The sequence below is a fragment of the Siniperca chuatsi genome, linkage group LG4 (genome assembly GCF_020085105.1).
Source record: "Siniperca chuatsi isolate FFG_IHB_CAS linkage group LG4, ASM2008510v1, whole genome shotgun sequence".
NCBI classification, from domain to species: domain Eukaryota; kingdom Metazoa; phylum Chordata; class Actinopteri; order Centrarchiformes; family Sinipercidae; genus Siniperca; species Siniperca chuatsi.
This window is the reverse complement of record NC_058045.1, coordinates 30681432-30705078: the sequence shown is the minus strand read 5'-3', so window position 1 is coordinate 30705078 and position 23647 is coordinate 30681432. Positions and strand designations below refer to the sequence as shown.

At 40.2% G+C, this 23647-nt stretch overlaps 1 protein-coding gene across 5 annotated transcripts in view; it reads right to left on the bottom strand.

Annotated features, from left to right (window-relative positions):
- lsp1a (lymphocyte specific protein 1 a) overlaps positions 1-23647 on the bottom strand; it is a 41833-nt gene that overhangs the window by 7563 nt on the left and 10623 nt on the right. For 2 of the 5 annotated variants that reach the window (XM_044193593.1, XM_044193596.1), the window contains exons 2-12: positions 18291-18437; positions 14917-15310; positions 14478-14620; positions 13814-14060; positions 12504-12641; positions 9766-9809; positions 6943-7024; positions 4543-4680; positions 3486-3581; positions 1611-1691; positions 1167-1260 (exon numbers count right to left, since the gene is read on the bottom strand). In XM_044193593.1, the coding sequence (XP_044049528.1) occupies positions 1167-1260; positions 1611-1691; positions 3486-3581; positions 4543-4680; positions 6943-7024; positions 9766-9809; positions 12504-12641; positions 13814-14060; positions 14478-14620; positions 14917-15310; positions 18291-18437 (1604 nt within the window). The remainder of the gene's footprint in view (positions 1-1166; positions 1261-1610; positions 1692-3485; positions 3582-4542; positions 4681-6942; positions 7025-9765; positions 9810-12503; positions 12642-13813; positions 14061-14477; positions 14621-14916; positions 15311-18290; positions 18438-23647) is intronic. The other 3 variants (XM_044193594.1, XM_044193595.1, XM_044193597.1) reach the window with 3 other exon arrangements.

The window sequence follows — 23647 nt, the reverse complement described above, 5'->3', positions numbered from 1 at the left end:
CTGACAGCGAATTCATGTCAGTTTCACCTTCAGTTAAAACATTAAAAACTGGAGTCATTAAGAAACAGACACAGCTGATTCACCAGTTGAATGATTTGAGCAGTCAAGTACTGTACTTAAGTGCAAATTCGAGGTACCTGTACGTAAATGTACGTATTTCCATTTTATGCAGCTTTATACTTCCACTCCGCTACATCTCAGAGGCAAATATTGTACTTTTTTTCCCACGACATTACTACAGCAGGAAAATGCAACATTCACGTTAATGCAGCAGTAATATTTTATTTCCCTCTTTAATTTTATTTATTATATTTAAAAACTAGTTGTGCCAGTTAATGTCATACACTAAAGCATTACTTTGTTTTTTCCCCCCATATCGTTCCATATTTTAGTACATTAAACAAAATAAAGCTACACCAGTTTGCTCTCACTCACATTACAGTCATATAAATATATTAAAGGTCCAGTCTGCAGGATTTAGTGGCATCTAATTGCAGTTTGCAACCATTTGAATACTGCTCGCCTCACCCTCCCCTTCCAAGCGTGCAGGAGAAACTACGGTGGCCGCGAAACTCGTGAAAGGTCCTATCTAGAGCCAGTGACTGGTTTGTCCATTCTGGGCTACTGTAGAAACATGGCGGTGCAACATGGCGGCCTCCGTGGAAGGGGGCCCGCTCCCTCTGTAGATAAAAACGGCTTATTCTAAGGTAATGAAAACACAACGATTCTTATTTTCAGGTGATTATACACTAATGAAAACATACTTATAAATATTATATTCCATTTCTGCTGACAGCTCCTCCTAAATGTTACACACTGGACCTTTAAGTGTTGAACCAATACTCCATCTCTTCTTTCCACTTTGCTTTGATTCAGCCAGTATCTCTTCTTAAAATATCCTAATCAGCAGGACCAGAAGATTAAAAAGTTAATACTCTTAATTTATTGGTCTGTTGTATTATGTCTAAATGGAAACATAACCCTCAGCAGTGTTTTTCTTTACCCACAGAACCCCACAAGAGGAATAAAACTTAATATATTCAAGCGTTAATATGATTTCACACATGAAAACAGCCATGTTTTCACATGTTGGGACTTTAACACTGAATCACAGAGGGACAAAAACTGCTCTTAAACTTTTCAGCACTTCCTGTCCGTGTTCTTACCAGACTCTCCTCCGTTCTCGTCGTCCACGGGTATCTTCTCATATTTGCCGTGACCAGTGACGATAAATTTGTACTTTTTACCAGCTGCCGAGCCCTGAAGAGAGACGAGACAAAGTTTGTTCACTTTGATGTGTATAAGAGTAAAACTCTGTATTAACCATGCCTTTAACATTTCATATGAAAAACATCAACATAAATAAAAACCTTCAGCAGCTGAAAAAATATATATTTTGCCAAAATGGGCCGGGAGAAGTTTTTTGGCATAAAAACTGTATTCTGACTATTCAAATTTCTAACATCATATACAATAAAAGGCAACATTTAAATAAGAAAAAGACTGAATTAAAAGAAGTAAAAGAGGAAACTAACAATACATATTTTTAGGGATAGTAAAAATAAGTTTTTGTTTTATTTTCATCTGTATTTGTGTGTGTGTGTGCTCACCTTGGCCCTTTGCTGCCCTGATGAGTCTCCAATCACTTCCCACATGTTCTTTTTCTGCATCACATCTCCAGCCTTCACATCCTGACAAATCAATCAGTAATCAATACAAACATGTCGATATTCTGTGTTCAGAAGATGCATCAAAATCTTAAAGGAATAGTTTGGGAAACATGCTTAGTGACTGTCTGTCGATCAAATAACAGTCAGGACGTGGTTAGCGTAGCTTAGCATAAAGACTGGAAACATGGGGGAAACAGCGAGCCTGGTTCTGTCCAAAGTTCAGAAATACGCCTACCAACAACTCGAAAGCTCACTAATTAAGTAATTGTTGAACATCAGTCGGTGATGTGACTGTGTACAGCTTCCTGAAGTCTCATCGTCACAGTGAGGTTGACAGGTTTGGTATCATCGTCATCAGAGTAACTTGACTTTTTAATTTTCCAATGGTTTCTAAATATTCTTTCCATTAATTTGAAACAAATAGAAGTTTGTTTCATATCCACTTTATTCCATAGATAAAATAGTTTTCAAATAGAATAAATTAAGAGAAATCCTTCAAAAGGAAGAAACTGTTTTGACATTGTTGTATGTTGTTTCTCCACAAGAGGGAAACCTCACATAACAAACTTTTAAGCTGCACCTGAACACATCACATCACATCAGTCAGGACGTTGAGGCTGTTACAGGAGTTTAGTGTTTAAGTACTCAGATCCTTTACTTAAGTAAAAGTACCAATACAACAATGTTAAAACACTTGGTTACTAATAAAAGTCAGCAATTCATAATCTATCTTAAGTAAAAGTACAGACGTTTTATCAGCAAAATGTACTTACAGTATCAAAAAAGTACTCATTCTGTGATGTGACTGATCTGATTTGATCTGACATTATTACATTATTATTACTGATTCATCAATGTTAGAGCAGCATTTTACTGCTGTAGCTCGTTTGGAGGTGGGGCTTGTTTTAACTGCTTTATATACAGTTAGCTAGTTTAGTCCAGTGGTTCCCAACCTAGGGGTCGGACCCCTCCAAACGGTCACCAGATACATCTGAGGGGTCGTGAGATTATTACTGGGACAGGAAACAAGAAAAACAACGTTCTGATATATAAATATATTTTCATTTTTTGTACTTGTCTCTAATATTTGCTTTTTGTAAAACATCAAATAATTTTACCTCTTTGGACTAAAAACAATAATTGAAATGAAACCATGTGAGAAATGTAGAGGGGAAATATCTCTTTTTGCTATATACTCATAGACTGAAAGTTGACAAGGACCCATAACTACACACTGATTTTTGTGCAAGCCAAAAAAGGTTGGGAACAAATGGTTTAAACTTTAAAAATGTGTTTTATAAGCTTGTCATGTGTGTTTTTATTTAAAATCCGAATCTGAAAAGTAACTATAGCTGGTTAAATAAATGTAGTGGAGTAGAAATATAAAGTATCATAAAAAAGAAATCAAGTAAAGTACAAGTACCTCAAAACTGTACTTGACCACATTACTTGAGTAAATGTTTTTGTACTGTGATGTTACTTTCCACCACTGCTGTCAGTTCAGTTTCTACACTCAGGTTGTGTTTTTCCTGCAGCTGCTCTGTTACTTTAACTCAAAACCAGAAACTCTGTGAAGAAAAATGTCCCTTCACTATGTTCTTGTGTTTGTTTTTTGATAAGTTATACATAAAAAACATAAAAGATCATTTTCATGGTATTCACATCTTGTGAAACACCAGCCTTCATCCAGTTTCTTTATGAATCACAGCTCAGAGTTCAGTCGAGGCCAAAGAGGAAGAAGACAGGCAGAGGAAAGAAACATGTCTGAGCTGAAAAAGGAGAATTAAACATGTTCATGTTTTGTTTGGGACTTACTGTCGGTCTGCAGAGCGACTGTCTGCTGCCGTCAGACGGACCCTTCACCCACTGAGTGATCAGGTTGGCCACGCCCACCTTCAACCCCTCAGTGTCCTGATGCAGAAAAAACAAAAAGGATGAGGTGTTTTGTTAATGCTGGGAAGTGGTTTGAAGCAGTTTGGTGAGTTTTCAGTCTGACACTGAATGAAATCAGCTCCCAGTTAACTGCCTGCTTAGATTAATTAATTATCATCGATTAATTATCTCATCAGTTGATTGACAGAAATATACCAGTTAAGCAATTTTGATTTGTGTTTGAAAGTTGTGAACATTATCTGGTGCAAGCTTCACTAATGTAAACAGACCCTCTTTGAATTTTAGTCAGACTTCATGTTTAATTATTGCAGACAGACCACAGTAATGATAGTTTCTTTCGTCTGTCCACACAGTGTCACAGTGATGCTTTCCATGTCCTCAGTACAGTATTCATCACACACACACACACACACACACACACTCACATGTAAAAACATGGTTAGAAACTGAAGAAACAGCAAAGACATCAGGTTTCTTTCAGCAGAAATCTGACTAGTTTTCTCTTGATCCCTAAACCTGATTAAAGCAACTATGTGTAGAATTTTTACGTGATTATAACACCTTATCTACTCCTCTTAAAATGGCTTCTTCATTACATGAAGAAGTACAATGCTTCAAGCGCAAATTAGCTCTTCGTCATGTCGGGAGGAATGAAAAATCACATTGTTTTGGATGATTTAAAAAAAAAAAAAAACGTTTTGATTCCTCTGCACCTGATGCTTAAAATGTTGTATTTCAACGGGAGCACAGTCCATATTCTGATGGCATAACCTTTGTTTGTAGAAACACAACACAATCCTTGTGAAATTTTGTTGTTTTAGCGTGTTACTTTCCGCCAGTTCGTCTCATTGTCTCAGGTGTTTAGTGCCACAAATTTGCGATACGAGCACTGGGACACTCAGGGGGCTTAAAGGACGCCAGGTTTTTAAGACTTGGTGCAGGAGCACAAAGTGAACCAGGTCTCTGAGTGTTTTCTCACCTTGCAGGTCACTCCCTTGGTGGGACTCTGGCTCCAGGCTTCTCCGGCCTCAAACAGGTTTTTCTTGGAGGCGACGACCTCAGGTGAGCTGGGCAGATCGGTCAGCGATGCCTTCACTGCCCGGGCCTCCTGGGAGTTCTGCACAACAACAACAACAACAACAACCCTGAGTTAGTGTACAGTAATACTGTCATATGACAACCTCGTAATTTTCATGACTTTAGCAATACCATTGCCACGGAGACTTCTGATTGGACAGAGGGTGTCTGGTACATTCAAGTACTACGCACTTCTGATGTCTTGTCATATTAATGATAAATCTCCATCTTATCAAGTCATTTCTTTCTATAATTCAGACCTTAAAACTATTTTCCTAAAAGTGAAATGATACGTTCGGTACAGTGAGAATATTTCAACCTGTTTTTAATTACAAATCACTTTGTCTCAAGAAGAATTTCTAAAAAATTAGCGTCAGTATCTTGAAACAGGAGAGAATAAGTCGCTGCACTAGACTCTTTATAGAAACTCGATATCAGAAAATACTTGAGAGAAGCTGATTTTGCACTTGAAAGAGGTTGAAATACACTGAAATTTAGTTTCACTTGTTTAAAGAAAATAAGACTTTAATGACTTTGATTTTGGTCTCAGGTTTTCTACAGCGTTTAGTACAAAGTTAAAGAATACAGGGACAATAATGTTTACATTTAAGGACTGAAATATGAATAAACATTTTGATTTCATCCAAGAGGCCACAGGGAAAGTGGGATAATCCACTCCCAAAAAAATTATTATTATTACTTATTGTGGATGATCCCTAACTTTAGAGTTTCTATGTGCACGCTGGATTGAGATTGTTTTTCAGTCACTTCCAAACCCAGCTGGACAAACTTAAACATACATGATGTTCCAGCTGATATTAAGGCTGATTTTCACATTTTGTTATTAAAAGAACAAAGACATATTTTAATGCTGAACCCTTAAACCTTGTCAGTATCTAATATCACATATTTGTTGATGAAATATTAATCAGTCTGATGTTTCTGTTAATGTTCAGACTGGCAGTTTAAAGGGAAGTTTAGTCTCAAATGTTCAGTATTTGAAATGGCTTCCAAATAAACTGGACTTTTCATGATTTCTGTTTTCTCTTGAATAATATAATCATTTCTTCTAAGTCTCTTCTAAGGTATTTATATACCATGTTTCTCTTCATGGATCTTTCTGTTGTATTATTGAACTTTGTCGTGTTTATCTTTCTTGACTGTGAAGCCCTTTCTTTCTTCTTCATGATTCTTATGAATATGACCATTTCAAAGGCAGTTTAGAAACAAAAGCAGACAAAATTCAAATTTAAAATTCAAATTTGCAATTTCATTTTCAGGTCTACGTTGCACATTGCTGCATTCTCTGTCAGGAATGCGCTCGAGTACACTCAAAATGATTTGTCAATTCAGATTTCATTTTGGCACTAATGATGCATTTTCAAACATGAAAATAAAAACTGGACATTTACATTTAAATTTTGCCATACATAATGTGCTCACAAATAGAAAAAATGAAATCTCAGTTTAATTAAATTATTTAATTTTAATATTGGCAGCTTTGGACTTTCATATTTAAATACATATATATATATGTATATGAAGAGCATCTCAACACTGGTTTATGGTGAAAATATTATTTCTTCTTCACAGCTGTAATTTCTGTCCTTTATTGCACTTTGTGTCAAACCTGTTATTTTTTAAAGCTCTCGATAAATAAGAGTGTCTTGAGTTAACTGTTAATCAGCCTGGGAACCGCCTGAGGTGAAGAGCGAAAACAGGGAACGGAAGGATAAAAATACAGAGCTCTGAACGTCGGGTATTCCCGTCGTATATCTGTCAGACACATGCAGAAATAAAAACAGAGAGCTGTGAAGTCATCGCCCAGCTGCTGCAGTGATTTGTGAACGCAGCACAAAAAGGGTCAGCGCTGCTTTCTGCCCCTCAGCTGCTTTAAAACAAAGAGAGTCCAAAGGTTCATCAGCAGCTTCTGAGTGTGCAGAAAACACCAGCGGGTTTAGAGGGAATAGTTCCACATTTTTGGAAACACTCTCATTAATTTTCAACTCCATGACTTTATCTGCAATCGTTCAGCTGCAACATTTTGCTTTGCATTCTTTCTGAACGCACCTTAAAGGGTAATTCCGGTTATTTTTGACGGGTGCAATTGCTCCCAAGGATTACGTTGCAGCCCGTTTCGCGGCTGCCGGCTGAGGAGATCTACTGGACCAGTTCCAAAACTTTTTGTACATATTAGTCATTTAGACCCCAAAATATGTAAAAATACAGATCAGGTTTAAAAATACTGCAATTACCCTTTAACACTGTCTGTGTGTGTGTGTGTGTGTGTGTGTGAGCTGACCTCCACAGCGTGAGCGTACTGCTCCAGCTTGTCGTCGATCTTGGGCAGCAGGACGAGAGGCTGCGTCTTCTTAAAGCTGTTACTGATTCAAACAAAACAACGTAAAACACAACCAGTTAAAACAAGAGACACAGATTTGGGATTAGTCACTGTCATAACTTCATGCATCATAGGGTTAATGAGTTTCTTACCCTCATGAACCCTAATTTCTCCTTAAATTCCACCTTAAGTCACTCTGTGGGTTAGGTAACACACTCTGTATGTTACCTAATATACAGTAAACTGTGTATTGTGTATCATCTTGTTTCAGCTGAGTGATTAAATGGAAGTATTATTGGAGATGTAATGTGCTTCATTTCATACGCGTTTCCCCTAAATTCAGCTGGACATATCTGGTATTTTTGGAAACTTTGGGATCTGCACTAGAATATAAAATACAGTTGAGAAAATTCTTTGTAATTCTTTAAAATGTATTTAGTTTGTTCTCATAGCACAAAATCTATGAACTTGTGGTTCTCAGACTCGGGTCCACAGTCCTCCAGGTGTCTTTGAAGAAGCTCCAGGCGTCTCCAAAAAAAAAAAAAACTTTCCTAATTTAATGATGTATAATAAGGAATTCTGTGGTGTTTCTCTCTCTTCACTATTATTTCCTTAAGTTCACAAATTTAAAACTAAATCAAAACCAGGAGAAGTCACATGTCAGAGCAGCACCTGTGGACTCCAGGAACTGACGTCTTGCGAGTTTGTGGATCAATGAATGAAGGTTTACATGAACGTCTGTCCAGGAGGGTTTCATTCTTTCGTCCAGCTGTCCAAACTCAACCTCCGCCATCTTCCCCAAACACTAAATCCTCCACCCTCAGATTTCATTTTTTTTTACATCTCCAGATACGAGCTGCTGGATGATGTCATTTCTTCACAGCGGGGGGAGGAAACCTCATTCATCATCTGTTCCAACATGTCTGACCTGGCAGGGCGACGCCCACTTTTAAAAGGAAGTTTACACCTGATGATGTCATGACTGATGGAGCAGAACAGCAGAGGCGCCGCTGATCTCACGCGTTTGGATCGAGACATTCAAGTTTTTATGAGCTGCTTCCTTCACTGCTGGAAGGTGTGACTCAGTCGAGTTTTGTATTTTTACCTTCGGCAATCAGTCAATGAGTATGAATTCTGAAAAAGCAATGTAGTCTATGTTCAAGTCAATTAAAATGTTGACCTGATGATGACGCTAGATGAAAAGTCAGAGGATCACCAAAGTTATTAAAATTCATCCTGACGGGAACCTGAATGTCTGAACCAAAGCTCATGATAATCCATCAAATAGTTGTTGAGAAATTTCACTCAAAACCACGAATGTCAACCTCACGGTGGCGCTAGAGGAAAAGTCAGAGGATATCGACATAGCCATCCCTAGAGACATGCATGACTAAAAACATTTAAGATATTATCACTTTATAAAGTAGTTGTGGATAACATGTTAGCAAACAGCTGCCTGCTTTTACATGCAGCAGACACACAGCAACATAATCTTATTTGTGTCCATCTGATGAATATAAGTCCAATATTCAGTCTTTTATCTCTGTCTCTACTGTTTTTGGTCTCCACCAACTCCTGAGAAAAATATCTGGTTCTTTAGATGCTCCACTCTCTTCACCAGCTGGTCTCTAACTGTTTGCTGCTGAGCAGGTAGTTTGAAGTGTTCACCGATGGTTGTTTCCTCCAGTTGGAGAAGCAGTCGACCAATCGAAGCTTTGCAGATGGGGATAAAAATGGGGACGTCATCTTATAGCTAGCTAGCTACATCCAAACATGCACTGGCAATAACGAGTCAAAGGTTCAGCTGCCTGCTGACATCATGCCTCCTCTGAACAACGTCCCTGCTCCTGGTACAGTTCTTTTAAAATAAAAGCATCCACACAGAGGCTTCACTCCTGCTGAGAGCTCCTCAGAGCCGATAACTTCCTGCTGCAGACTGCCTGGAGCCGCCATACCTCACCAACCAGAGAAAACACAGCCGCCTGCATCTGGACGGCGTTAAGCAGAGCCATAAATCACGGCTGAGGAGGGTGATGCACTGAGAGAGGTGGAGAGGTCACACCTCCGACCCTCTTCAGTGTTCACCTTCAGGCAAAAATGGACTGAGAGAAACACAGAGCTGCAAGCGAGAGCTGAAACCATTAGATGATTGACAGAAAATTAATAAACAACAACTGTGATAATCGTTTATCAAGTCAAGTCATTCATCAATCCAAATCCAGACATCTGAAGACGTCACCTCTGTGAAAGTGTGAACGGCATTTTTCACTGTTTTCTGACATTTTGTAGACTAAACAATTAACCAAAGAATAAGGAGATCAGTCGAGAATGAAAATGGTTGTCAGCTGCAGCTCTATTAAACAATCTAATGGATCAATAAGAGCTTCGGTGCCCGCGGGAAGGTTTTTGAGATAATGACATTTAAAGGCCTCAGTTCTGAAGGGTATTTGGTCTTTGCCTAATTCTTAATCTTTCAACGTGTCAGATCAATATTAAAACTATGTAAGGCAACAAAAACACTTTTTTGTTGAATTGATTAAAGGCAGTCTGCAGCTCCGTTTCAGTCCTCAGCAGTTAATAGTCATTTAGAACAAATGTACACAACTTTATTTCAAAGAGGAGATCTCAAAATTTCTAAAGCAACCAAATATGTCATGCTGAACTGTTTCTAAAACGATGCACAAAACCCCCAGAATATTTCCATTTGATGGATTGATGCAGCCATAAAAGCACTTACAGAATGAGCACTGTTAAACTGATCAGGATATTGATGAGGATATTCACCTTTTCTTCAGTGAGCGGTTCAGCGACTCCGTTCTCTCCGTGATCTGAAAAAGAAGAAGTCTGAGGTCATTTTTCGGAGGAACACAGGAAGTTTTCCACGTCGCTGCCACGGTTCAGAAGTGTGTTAACTACAGCTCGGCTGTGCTCTGACCGCCGTCGTCACAGCAGCTTCACCGCTCGCTCAGAGGAGACTGAAGGCACGAGCAGAGGATGATGGATAATAATCCCATTGTTGCATTTTGAATTTCTGCTAAAACTTTCTGTTCATTTTCTTTTTCCGACCTACAGCTCTCGTGTCTCTTTGAATTTCCTGTTCTGAGTTTCCTTCTAATTTTATCCTCTTTAAGTTTGTCTGTGACTTGTTTTCTCAAAACCTCAGGACTAAAATACTGTCATGGTTAAGACCACTAAGGGTAAGTAAGAAAATGTGTTTCGGGGATTGTTGTGAACAAACTCTTTAAAACGTTTGGGCCCTAAACCCAGTGGTGGAAAGTAACTAAGTACATTTACTCTACTGTACTTCAAACTATTTTAAGGTACATGTACTCTACTTGAGTGCTTCCATTTCATGCTACTTTGATTATCTTATAAAATATAATGCACTGTTATTGATGAAGCTACTACTAACAGTAAATAAAATAATAGAATTGACCAACTTTAACAGTAAAATGCTGCTTACTCATTAATGCATCAGCAATGATAATCTATAATAATAATAATATTATTATTATTTTAAAGTAGTTTTTTTATGCATTGAACTTTACTTCTGTACTTTTACTTAATTATCAAAGCAGGACTTTTACTTGTAATGGAGTATTTTTACACTGTGGGTTTGCCAACTGTTAACGCTTATTTTCTGATGCTGCAGTCTTAATTTCTTTTTAGCATTAGCAGCTCTTTGAGGCAGTGCGCTGTATAGGAAACGCTGTAAACAGACTTGTACCGCAGCTGCAGCTGTCACATGTTTGTCACGTTAGAGAAGCTTTGTTTCATCAGAAGACTGATGTTCAGAACAGGATCAGTGTTTTCTCTGACCTCAGAGGTCAAACATCAAAGTCAGAACAGCAGGCTCTCAACAACCCCCTGCATGAACACACACACACACACAAAGGAAACCCTTGTGCTGAGGTATGTTGTGAAGCGTAATCTCCACAGGCAGCCGTTCAAATCACACAAATACATGTGGTGAACATTTTAACTATATCTACAGATTTATTCATATTCCATCATCTTGTGTGAAACCCTGTTGGGTGTAAAAATGTGACTTCTTTGAGGTAAAAAGTAACCAACTGGACTCGTAACATGCAGCAAAAATGCATCAAGACACGTCATGGATGAGACCGTGCGGAGACAAAGAAGGCATCAATACCCTGAACAGCTGAACACAATTAAAGCACTATGTTTCACACAAAGTCTTACTTTTTTATATACTTACATTTCTAGTTTGAATCACTGATAAAATTTTGAGTTTTAGTTGTCGAATGTCTGTTTATTCTTTTTTCTGTTCTTCCTTAAACCCTCTCTGTAAACATTCAGTTCGACGAGGAAAAAGAAAAACCAGAAAGTGCAGAGGTGCAGAACACACATGCAGTGTCATGCACGTGGACATTTCCATCAAACATCACTGATTTAACATCCAAATACAGAGGCCCCCGAAGTCGTTTTTCTTTCCCCTTAAATCTTGTGCACACAAGATACATACAAGATCATAACTTGTTATTAGCCTGCGCCCAAAATGTATTAACATGTGGGCTCAACACAGAATTGTTCAGGACTTTGGTGGCTCTGTATTCGACAGTGAAGTAGGAAGTAGAAGGCCATCTCCGTGGTCACTGTTCACACATCAAACTCAAACACCAAAAACATTTCAAGTATCAGTGAGTTCTCTGATAACACAACATGCTTCTCCTTTCAAACACACACACAAACACACACACACATGCAACTTACAAGCTGAGCCTGAACCCATCGGCTGTGAAGATAACACAGTTATTTGTCACTGAGTTTGTTTACAAAAGTGAAATCATTCTACACAAGTCAAATCAGTAATCTGTATTGATCAATGGTACTTAATGGATTACCAACTCGAAGGGCAGTTCACCCAAAAAAGAATAAAACCTATTTTTCCAGAGTCCTGTTCGTCTCTGTGTGAGCTGAAGTTATCAGCTGTAGCTCACCCAAACACACAAAAACCAAACACATTCAAAGCTGCCAACTCGCCTGGAGTTTCACCAGCTGTTCATAAATCCATCACTACATTTGTCCAGTTTGAAACCAGTGATTACCTAAATCAGGTTGTTTCATTAAGACTTAAGAAGCGTCTTAGCTAGTAAAGAATTACGTAAAGTGTAAAATGGTTGCTAGGAAACATCTGTCTTCATCATCTTTGCCGTCACTTCACGGGCTCTAATAGACTCCTAACACTCACAACAGAGGACGACTCTTATTTAAAAGATGACAGAAACCGTTTTCATCTTGCTAGAACGACGATGTTAACTTGTGTGAACAAGATCTGTGTTTGCATAATATAATCGAGTTTCCATAAACTTTTTCTACTTGATAAATAAATACTACCAGCTTTTGGGACTTTGGGGATTGCAGACAGATGACAGCTAACACCAACAAATAAACAATTTGCCTGTTCAACACCTTGTAGATGCAAACTGCTAACATACATGTAGTTGGAGCTTCTTTTGGTCAGAATAGAGTGAAGTTGCCTGCAGTGTCATAATATTTACCTTGTGTGTGGGAGCTTTGGGACTGAAGGGACTGAACATCTCGTCTCCGTCCACACTGGACGTACTCAGGCTCTTCATCCTCTCTGCTGCCTCCATCCTCCTCCTCTCGATGTCCTCCTTCATCCGCCTCCTCTCCTCCTGCGAGTGCCATGTCACAAACACTGTTAAACCACACATTTCTACATCAACTGCATGGGTCGGGTTAGCTGTCAATGTTGTCGAAAAGGCTCCTTATCATTTTTTTTAACAAATCTGTTCACACTGCACACGACTGTCTCACCTTTAAAGATAAAATGAGTATTCTCATCAGTTCAAAGAAACTAACTAAGCATTCACACAAAGGCACAGCCGTCGAGAGCAATTTGGGGTTCAGTATCTTGCCCAAGGACACTTCGACACGTGGGGCCGGGGGAAGCCGGCGTCGAACCGCCGACCTTCCGATTGGTGGACGACCCGCTCTACTACTAAGCCACAGCCGCCCTAAACGACTCCATATCTCATATCTAAAAAATGCACATCTGACACGTTATCTCCTGACAAGCTTGTTTCGGGCTAACATGCTAGCAAACAGTTGACATTCAGCAGACACTGAGCAGCGTTATCGTCCCATTAGAGTGGTGTTTGTGTCCACTTGATGAATGTAAGTCACTCTCCTTAAATCTCTGGTTTGGTCTCCACCAACTCCTGAGAAAAATATCTGGCTCGTTAGCTGCCGGATGTTCCACTTTCTTCCCTAACTGTGTCTGTTTGTCTTAAAACCAAAACTAGGAGCTAAAAGAGGCCAAAAAGGCTCTGTAGAGTTGCTGATAATTCTGTCATTATGACCCCTTTTTATATTACACGTTGTCATTTGATCAGTTGTTAATATAAAATATTGATTAGTGGAGCTTTATTGCTTAGCAACCTCAGGTTTGGTTAAAGACACACTATCCTAATTTTGTTACAGCACCCCCAAGCCTCTGAAAAACACCTCACAGCTCACTGTTGATGTTCTGAGTCTAGTTTGAAAGCTTTGGAGAATATTTTGGGATTTGGCGGAGCTGTCGGGAGCTTTAACAATTTATTGGAGTTTATCTTAACAGGCCATAAACTCTACTGTCACTAGTTAAGCAGCCAATAAGATTTTTTTTTTTTTTTACAGACAATATGACTCTAGAGGAAGCTTTTGTTCTGTTACATTTCACTCAAAATAAATCTGTGTTTGACTGGTGGTGGTTTTTCTGGTTTTTCCTTAATCCAGGGAGTCCTTCTAATAGTCATGTGTAAATATCTAAAACCTCCGCAAATATTTTAAGCCTTTAATGACGCACAGTCACCTCCTCTTTGGCCAGCCGTTGGTGCTCCTCCTCCTCCCTCCGACGCTCTTCTTCCTCCCGGACTCGACGCCTCTCCTCCCTTCTCCTCTTCAGCTCCTCCAGTTCCTGCTCGGCCTCGGCCTGTCGGTGTCTCAGCTGCTCTAGCCCCTGGCTCTCCTTCTGCTTGAGGCTCTGCCGGATCTTCTCCAGACGCTGCTCCGTCTCCAGGATGGCCTCCGCCTCCTCCGGCTCCATGGCTCTGCTACACACATCGGGGAAGTTTTAAATATTAACTGCTTTTATTATTGACCTGAGCTGAGTCTGCTGGCTTGGTGTACTGCCCAAACAAACTAAGCTTAGCAAAGCAACAAGTGTTTGGAGCTGGACTTACGGACAATGGAGAGTTTCTTTGTTTGATATGTTTTGACACTTTGTTTTGCCTTGACTCTGTGTTACCATTGGAATCTATTGTACATAATATGGCCAAAACTATGTGGACACCCCTGTTCACATACTTTAGTCAAAGTGGAAACAAATACTTTCTGTCTCTCTAAAAGCTGAAACTCAGATTTTCTGTCCATATTCTCAGATAAATGCACTGGGTGATAAAAGTTAAAAACTTGTCATTTTAACAAAGTTAAGCACTTCACTATAGCCACAAATAAAACACTCTACACACCTGGTGGACCTTTTTGTCTTGTTGTTCATGTATGACGTCACTTCCTCATTGGTTGCGTCTCCATTGGCGTTGCCGTGTTTCGGCTCTTGGTGAAGGAAAACCTTCGATGTGTAGGAGATTTTAACTTCTTTTCTTTTCTCCACCTCAACATAGAGAGTTCAACACAATTAATCTTCTTTTCATACATGCTGTGACCTTAAAGATCTGAACTAGCAATTTGCTTATAAGAATTATGACTTTATTTGGGCTTGCCCTGAACCTTACTTGGACTTTTTAGAATAATTTGAGACTAAACCAGAACTTTTCCCAAATGACTCGAGACTTGTTATGAATGACTTGAGACTTGACTTTTCTCAAATTACTTAAGACTTTAGTCTGACTTGTCTTGAATGATTTGAATTAATCAAAACATCACAGTTGTTCGTTGAGGAACGCTTACCTCTGTATTCGGCCTTTGAATCTCCTTCCTCCTGGTCATCACCTCCTCCCTCTTCCTCTTGTCTTCCTCCTCCCTCTCTTTCTCCCTCCTCACCCTCTCTGCTTGAATCGCCTCCTCCTCGTGTTCCTCTTTCCTCTCTATCTCCACGGTCCTGTCTACCTCTACCTGCTCCCGTCTCTGTAGTCGGCTGGAGGACGTGACCGAGGCCTGGACGGTCTTTACAGGTACAGCTTTGTTTATCATGACCTCCTCTTCGTCCTCGTCCTCCTCGCCACCCTGGCTGAGCTCCTGCAGGCGCTGCTGCCTCCGTCTCTCTCTGCGCTGAGTCCAGTCGCTGAAGCCTTCGTCCTCCTCCAGAGTTGGCGAGCTGCTCGGCTTCAGGCCGCCGTCGTACCTGAGGACGAGATGGGAAAGGAGAGTAAGGACGGCTTATTGACAGTAGCAGCAGGTGTTCAAGGTTTCAAACCATGTTTAACAAAAACAACAACCACAGCTCACTTCTACTTTTTGAACATGCATCAGCCAGACTTAATGAGCAACCATGTGTTCAATCTTCAAATAGCAAATATCTGCAGAATTCAATGCAATGTGCATTACGATGAATCCCAATGAACGCCGTCCGCGTTTATCCCTTCCTTCAGTTAGCCGGGATGGTGTTTGAGTACTTAGATGGCTTTAGTTTTTACAAGAATGCCTCTCTTGGTGGAGGTATAACTTGCTTATTTTACTCTTGAAAAGCTAAAGGGTCGTTACTCCTGACTCAGGCTCCTGAGAGCAGGTTTGATCTGGTCTGCAGGAGCAGAGCTCAGTTTCTGTCCATCAAAAGGCATTAAGTGATTTTAGTAATGAGCCTTCCAGTGCTTCAGTAAACAAGAGGCTTAGACCGGCTGCAGGGAGGCGTTCAGTGTGTAGACAAGGAAAGTGCTGAAAAAATAACACAGTAGAGTAAACATTAAAATATTCTGAAATCATCATCTCAGGATGACTGTATCAGTCTTCTAGCCGGTCCGTCCAACACTTTGGTCTTCACAACTACTTGCCAGATAATTACGACATTTGGTGTGGACATTCTTAATCCCCAGAGGATAGAAAGCTCCTCCAACGCCACCATCAAGAAAATATGTTTCACTTGTACATCAGATTGTCATTTCCACCCGTATGTTCTCCGAGTTTAACAGCTGAAATGTATCAGTGTAGTCTGTTGGATCCAAACACGTCTCTCGGAGTGGAGCGGAGTAGGGTAAAACATTTCTCCACTGATTAGCTTCTGTAATCACAGAGCTATTAGCAGCAGAGTACAGCTGACAAATGAATGATTAGCCTCCGCCACGGCTGAAATAACGACCAGTAAAAACAGGAAATGGAAACTGGCCGCTGCAGGGCTTCGTCACTTGAACGTAAACAGATGTCATTTTGTGGATTTGCTGAAACGAATGATGCTGTCAGAAAATCTCTTTACTTCATCCATTACTGACCATCAGTTCACCGGACTAATGCGATGTATTGATTACTCTCATTTGAAGGTTCTTGCACAAGAGACATGACTCAGATGATTTGAGTCAGAGATAGAAATTTCATAAATTACATTAGAAAATAACCAAACCTGAACAGGACCAGAACCCAACGCTTTATATAACAAAATGTCCCAACACAGAAACGCTGAAAATATATTTGTCGGATTCAGACCATTTTGGACCAGCGGCTCATTTCCAGTCGGGAACATTCGGACACATGGCATGTTAAATCTGCAGCTCGTCGGTGTTGACGGTGCTGTGGTCTGAACAGAGGATGTGTGGAGTAATCATCCATCAACACTGAAGCCTCTGCAGCTCCGCACCTGCTTCCCTCTGCACACGTCACCAAACACAACTGCAACAGGCAGTATCATCTAATTCATCGTTATTTGAGGTTTTATTTAAGTGTTAAATATTAATTAAGTGTTGACAAAGTGAACTTATCATTGGACACATTTTCAACAATTAGCACAGTGACTCCGGCTGTTCCCCCCACTGAATGAAAGTAATGAAAGTGTGTTTTTTGTTCCCAGGAACTGGCAGAAAGGAATTCACTCAGCATTCTCCAGATGATTAAGACGCCGGCGGAGCCCCCGCTGCATGATGGGAGTCTCCGCCTGATCTCTCAGCAGCTAATCAGCCATAACGAGCAGCGATGATTCTGTGTTTCGGCTGTTCGGGCTGTAAAATCGACACCTGGACAGATTCTTGACAGGAATGAGTCAGTAGAGGTTCTGACATGTGACACATCCATCAGGAAACACCTCCACCTCTCTGTTTGAACTTATTTTACTCCTCTTCTCACGGTCAGATTCTCTGTTGCAGGATTTCTTTTATCTCTTTGAAAAGGAAGTCAGAAAGTATTGACAAACACATTGTTGATTGATTGATGACCAGATGTAGTTGTGCAAAAAACCTCCCGGGCAGAAGCAGTTACTTCAACCAACAAGGGTGGATTCAGCACTTGATCATGAAGCAAACTTTGCAAAAGGGGATTTCAAAACAGCATTATATCACAGATGCGTCTTGTACAGAAAACCTTTCAATTACAGGCTGCAGCGGAGCTACCTCACGTCGAGCCACCGCAGCCTGAAACCAGCTGAGCCTGTGACGTGACCGAGGAGAAGGTGTTGGAGGTGCAAGCTGTATTTAAGAGTCTGAAATTTAAAGTTGGCTGAAACGCCACAAGCTTTGACATGGTGGTGGTTTTCCCTCAAGACGCTTTGTAGTAAACATTCTTTGGAGGTTGTGTAATGAGAAGGCAGCTGTGTGTTCGTCTTCACATCAACACGACGGGAGGGAAGAGGTTGTTTGCAGCTTTTCCCAATGGAAACATTTGTTTTATGTAACCAGGCATCCGTGAAACCCTGTAAACCTGCGAGCTTGCGACGAGGAGCAAGGAGCAACGTGTTTTGAGTTTCACAGCTGGGAAACATGACGACAGACTCTTTAAACTCGCAGTTATCACCAGAAAAAATAACACAGTCACACAGTTAGCAGCTTGTACAGGAAGTCGTTAGACACAAGGGAAGTGAATGAATAATGTTCTGCACTTAATAACTTCCTGGGTTCCCATGATTACATGGACAAGGAATTCAACGAATGTCTGATGTTATATTTGCATTTTTCCTCATTTCCTTAAAAAAACACGATATCTTTTAAAATCACTTATCTTTAAAAATATAAAAAACGTCATTAATGCTAGCACATTTCCAACAACTGTTTTAATCCTGGCTCCACTATGTAAAGCACTTTGTAACTTTGTTTTGAAAAGTGCTGTATAAATACAGTTTATTATTAGAATTATTAATATTATGTGGACTGTAAAACAGTGAAAAGGTTTGTTCTGAATTAACTTACATGCTCTCCTCTGCCGGCGTCTCGTTCTCCGGTGAAGACTCTCCGGGCAGCGAGCCGCCGTTCGTCCAGCGCGAAGCCTCACGAGCTCTTCGGCGACGCTCCCTCTCCACCTCCTCAGCATCCTCGATGCTCCTCTGAGCCGTCAGCCTGGAGGCGAGGGAGCACACAGTACAGTTAGCAAAGGTGGGAAGTCAGAGTACCTTTACTCCAGGTTTGTACTTAAGTAAAACTCAAAATGCAGCAGTACTTTACTTGAGTACTTTCATTTTCCTATTACATTTTTGTGATTTAACAGATTTGAAGGGAAAGATCACTGTTGTTCGGACATTCTGCTCCACTACCATGTACTGTATATACTCCAAAACTTCTGCTCCATCCAGTTAGCATTCTCCCAGTTCTTCCCTGCTCCCACAGTGACAGATTATCCTACTAGCAATCAAATTAAGGCCTAACAGCCAATCAGAAATTACCTACTCAAATCCTCCAATTGCAAATGAGCCAAACTGAGTGAGAGTGTATTATTGTGAGCTTATATGGATTATTGCAAACATGATATCGTTTGATAACTTGGCCTGCAGCTAATGATCGATTAACCTAAATATTTTACTGTAAGTTGACATCTTCACGTTGCTGGTTTTGTAAACAGTTCGAAACCCTAATATATTCAGTTTATGATATAAAACAGAAAAGCAGCAATAATAACATTTAAGAAGCTGGAAATAGAAAATGTTCTTCTTGAAAACTGACTTAAAGGATTCATCAATTATCAAAATAGTTGCAGATAAATTTTCTGTTGATCGACTAATTTTCTAAGTTCTAGTGGAAATATTTTTTCTACAAAATGTAATTTACGTGCTGAAAAAACCCCTTTTTAAAAATGTCCCACCGTGCGCTCAGAAACTAATCAAATCTATTTCAATACAAGACATGGACTTGTCAGGAACTCTTAAAAGCAGCCATTTTTTTCAGCTTGACGACAGCTTTAGAAAGGGAAAACCTCATATCTACAATTTTGGGGATGGAATTAGTGGACTCAGTGAAAATACTCAGAACTGGAAATACAAAATAAGAAAATCCCCCAGATTTCTGGAAACTTCCAGAAGTAATCACTTAGATGCTGACTTTAAGACATAATGAGTACTTTTCCACTGTGGTATTATTGCTGCTCAGTCTTTCATCACTGGTGGTTGGGAAACAATAAAAGCTTAAATGAAAAACATTTGTCATGTATCACACACACGACACAGAGTTCTGACTCATCGCCGTCGCTCAGGCCTCCTCGCTTTCTTAACAAAGAGTCTGTTAAGTCGTGACGAGGCCGAGATCCGGCCAAGAGGAACATCTGCCGGGCGGCGGATGAGGAACGACGCCGGCTGTTTATCTGCAGGATAAACACACATGCTCTTCGCCTCCTTTCAGCGTGACATCACAGCATTTATTACAAACACTGTTAGCCTTTATTTATCCAGAGACGACGTGCAATACACGAACACTCACACATGCGTGAATCCTCTTCTCAACGCCCTTCACAGCGACACTGGGAGCTGTGATCCCAGTACCTCACTTCAGCTGTACGAGGTTTCTTGTTCACTTTGAATGCTGTTAAACATTTTCTTGTTGGTTTGATAATGAGCAAGTTAGAATCTGCTTTAGGAGCTGTGATTTAAGGAACTTCTGGATCTATAATAATTTTTGGTTCGGTTTTGTGTCACTTAAGAATTTGAATGCAGGACTTTTACTATTTTTGCGACTGGTAGATTGAGTTTGAGGAGCAAATGTGTTGATTTCTGTGTGTTAACTTTTCCAAGAAGCTTTTACTCTGAAATTCTGAGTGTATCAGAAACCTTTAGATCCACGAAACCTGGTCTAGCTTGTGTTGATGCTGATCCTGTGTCAGCCCCAGCGGAGATGGTTTGAGGACTAACAGGTCAATAGGTGGCTGCTCAGGTGTCAAGTTACTAAACTCACATTTGGCTTTCACTAATAGATCCCTAATGGCTCCAATCTGTTCCTCCACTTTCTCGAACAGATGGATGGATGTAGGTGGGGCACGCTGTGACCTCTGACCCTCAGCATCATCACAGATAAAACTTATCTCTTTACACCTTCTCAGCTTCAGTTTACAAACTGCAGTGTCGTCTCCTGTCTGACTCGTCACCAGCTACAACGAGAACAAACTCAAGCTCGTCTTTGTTGTCCGCTCTGGTTTGTGTTTAGCACTTTGGGAGATTCAGGGATAAAAAAAACCTATTCAGAAATGATGACATTAATAATCTTGAGTGGTTTGGTTTCAGTGTGATTGTCATTCCTGCACCTTCATCACTGTAGACAGCTTTCCAGTTTTATTCACATTTGATTTTTGTGAGTTCCTCTTTATCTCTGTTGTAAATATTCTGAACACAGAGAGAAGACTGGACTGACGTCCATCAGGAGACACAAACACGCCTCCTGATGAACGAGCATGTTGCTCCGTAGCTGCTGGATGTGTAAATAAGCAACTGTTTGCTAACAAGTTCAAGGATATGTCAAATATGTCCGTTATTGCAGGTTTAAAGCACTTATTTCAGCTTCTTGTAGCGGACTCCAAATGGAAAATGTACTGAACTGTCTCCATCTCAAAGGCTGTGAAAAACAGCATCTACCTGCTGCTATTACAATATCAGTAATAGCAGCCATTTTTCTGATTCTGGCACAACAAACCCCATTCTTAATCCTGCCTCTAAGCCCTGATTGACTCGTTGTGTTTTCAACCGCCGGAAAAATACCCGACCTATTGGAATCACTGAACGAAACTCTATACTCGTCAGCTTCTGCATCACATCCTCCTCCTCCATTTTTCTCTCTGTCCTTCCTGTGGGCAGGTGGGGGATGAGCAGAGAGGAAATGAATGAAGGGACGGAGGTGGAGAGGCCGGTGGACAGCTGGATGTGGGTCAGCTGGGTGTTTTACTGAAGTGACTCAGAAACTCTCTGATAGAAGTTGGGTGGTGAAAAGAGAAAATTCAGGGCAAACAGTGTTTGTTTTAGAGGTGCTGGAAGCAGCAGATAGGGAAGCGTCACCGTGTCAGGACGCTTGGCAGGGTGGCTGTTACAGAAACAGTTGACTTTCAAAATAAAAGCTTCCTGATACTTATTGTTTAATGTTTAAAATCCATCAATGTGGTACTCAGAACGTATTGAAGCCAGCCAAAGCCTTTGCACTGTGGCCACAAATGGTAATTACGGTACAGTGCTAAATGCTAAAATGTAGCGTAACAGTAGCACAAGTGGAGAAGAGTTATAAAGTTACACAGCAGTATCTTAAGTTTGCTAACATCAGCTAACATTTAATGTGGTTCCAGACCAAAAAGCGTTTTTTTTTTTTTTGCAGCAAGTCCGCCCTACTGTGCTGTGATTGGCTAGTACTCGCTACCTTGACACGTCCTTGTGTTTGGATGCGAGGATGATAGAGATCATTGGTGCTCCCTCCCCTGTAACTTATTGCCTTAATTTTCTATTTAAATCTGATTTAAGTTAATTTACCACACTGACACTAAAACTTCTGAGGCATACATTAAGATAATAAGCAGAGCCTTTTCCCTAGAGAAAATAACAAATGTCATTTTAACTGAAATGCTTTAGTTTGCAAATCATTTTGCCTATTTTGTTGTCTTATATAGTTCTCTAACCCTTTGTTTTACTCAGTGGCAACACATGGTTCGTTGAGTGTAATATGTTTATTGAATAGTTATGGTTTGCTGAGAAGCAAATGTTATATGAACAAGGGATTAAATTGCGTTGAGTTAAATTGAGTTGCATCCCCTCTGTAGATATAAAGATTTAAAATATAGTTATATTTGTATTATTATTACATTATCGTCAGCGTCAGGAGTGTCACTAGTGTTGCTAGCGACAGAGCTAGCATCCAATGACAAGGATGCATCGAAGTAACGAGCTAGCCAATCACAGCACAGTGGGGCGGGGCTTTACGTGGGGAACAAATAAAGCGCTGCACGCATCTCAGATTTGTTTAGTGATGGAAGAAGTACTCAGATCTTTTACTCAAGTAAAAGTACCACAGTGTAGAAATACTCTGTTACAAGCAAAAGTCCTGCATTCAAGATTTTACTTTTACAAAATATACTTAAAGTGCCAAAAGTAAAAGTACTTGTTATGGAGAATGGCTCCTTTAAGAATAATATTATATTACTGGATTATAATTATTGATGCATTAATGTGTCCATCACTTTAATGCTGCGGCTGGTGAAGGTGGAGCTGATTTTAATCACTTTATAAACTGCTGGGTAGCTTGTGAATTTCCCCCCAGCATCAATAAAGTTTTATCTTTACCTATAATACGTCATAATTTATTTGTTGATTATATGTTAGATTATTAATCTAAATCTGCAAAGGAACTAGTAATTTAAGTTAAGTCAAATACATGTAGCGGAGTAAAAAGTACAATATTTGCCTCTCAATTGTAGTGGTATACAAGTATAAAGTATTATGTCCAAATTGTACTCAAGTACAGTACTTGAGTAAATTAGTTAGTTGTCTCCCCTGTCTAGCTTTCCAACTCCAACAAGAAGAATGTTTTCAAGGAAAGTTAAGAAACTTTCCAACAGAATGTGGCATAAAAATTTAAACACATTACTGTTAATATATATTTTTATTGGCAGCTTCATACCTAAATATTAATTCTGACCTACAACGGCCGAAGAATTATTCTGTGTTCCTGTGTGAGTCCTGACAGCGGAGCGTAGGTGGTGTATAAAAACTGGCTCTGGTTGCTGGTTTGTCAGTTTATTCTGTGTTGTCAGCAGTTTGGGTGTTGAAAGCTGCAGCAGACTGTTGGAGCTAAACTCTCCCTCCTCTGCCTCCTCGTCACGTCTCCTTTCTGTAATCAGCGCTGTGGGATTCTGTCATGCTTGGCACCGGCTCAAACATCTGATTCAGACTAAATGATTAATCCCCCCTCAGAGTGATTTTAAAGTACCGGGATTACCGGCAGCTTTACTTCCTCCTTCTCGTCCTGTGTTTGATCAAAAACCAAATCTTTCTCTCTCGCTCGTGTCATCTCATCATCGCAGCAGGGCAGAAATCTTCCCCCTCGTCCAAAACCCCCGAGAGCCGGTCTGGACTGTGTTGGGCTAATGTTGCCTCTCCAGACAATTACAACAACATGCACAGAGCACTTTCACTACCTCAGCGGGAGTCGAGCAGGTTTTATGTGTTGTTGTCTCTCTGTAAACTGACACCAGAGGCAAGACTGAGCACACTGCCTCCACGAACGTTTCCTCAGATAAAGGCTGACAAAGTGCCCTTGAACCCTGGAGGTCAGTGTTATTGGCAGGACGGCACACCTGAGCTGAGAAGTCA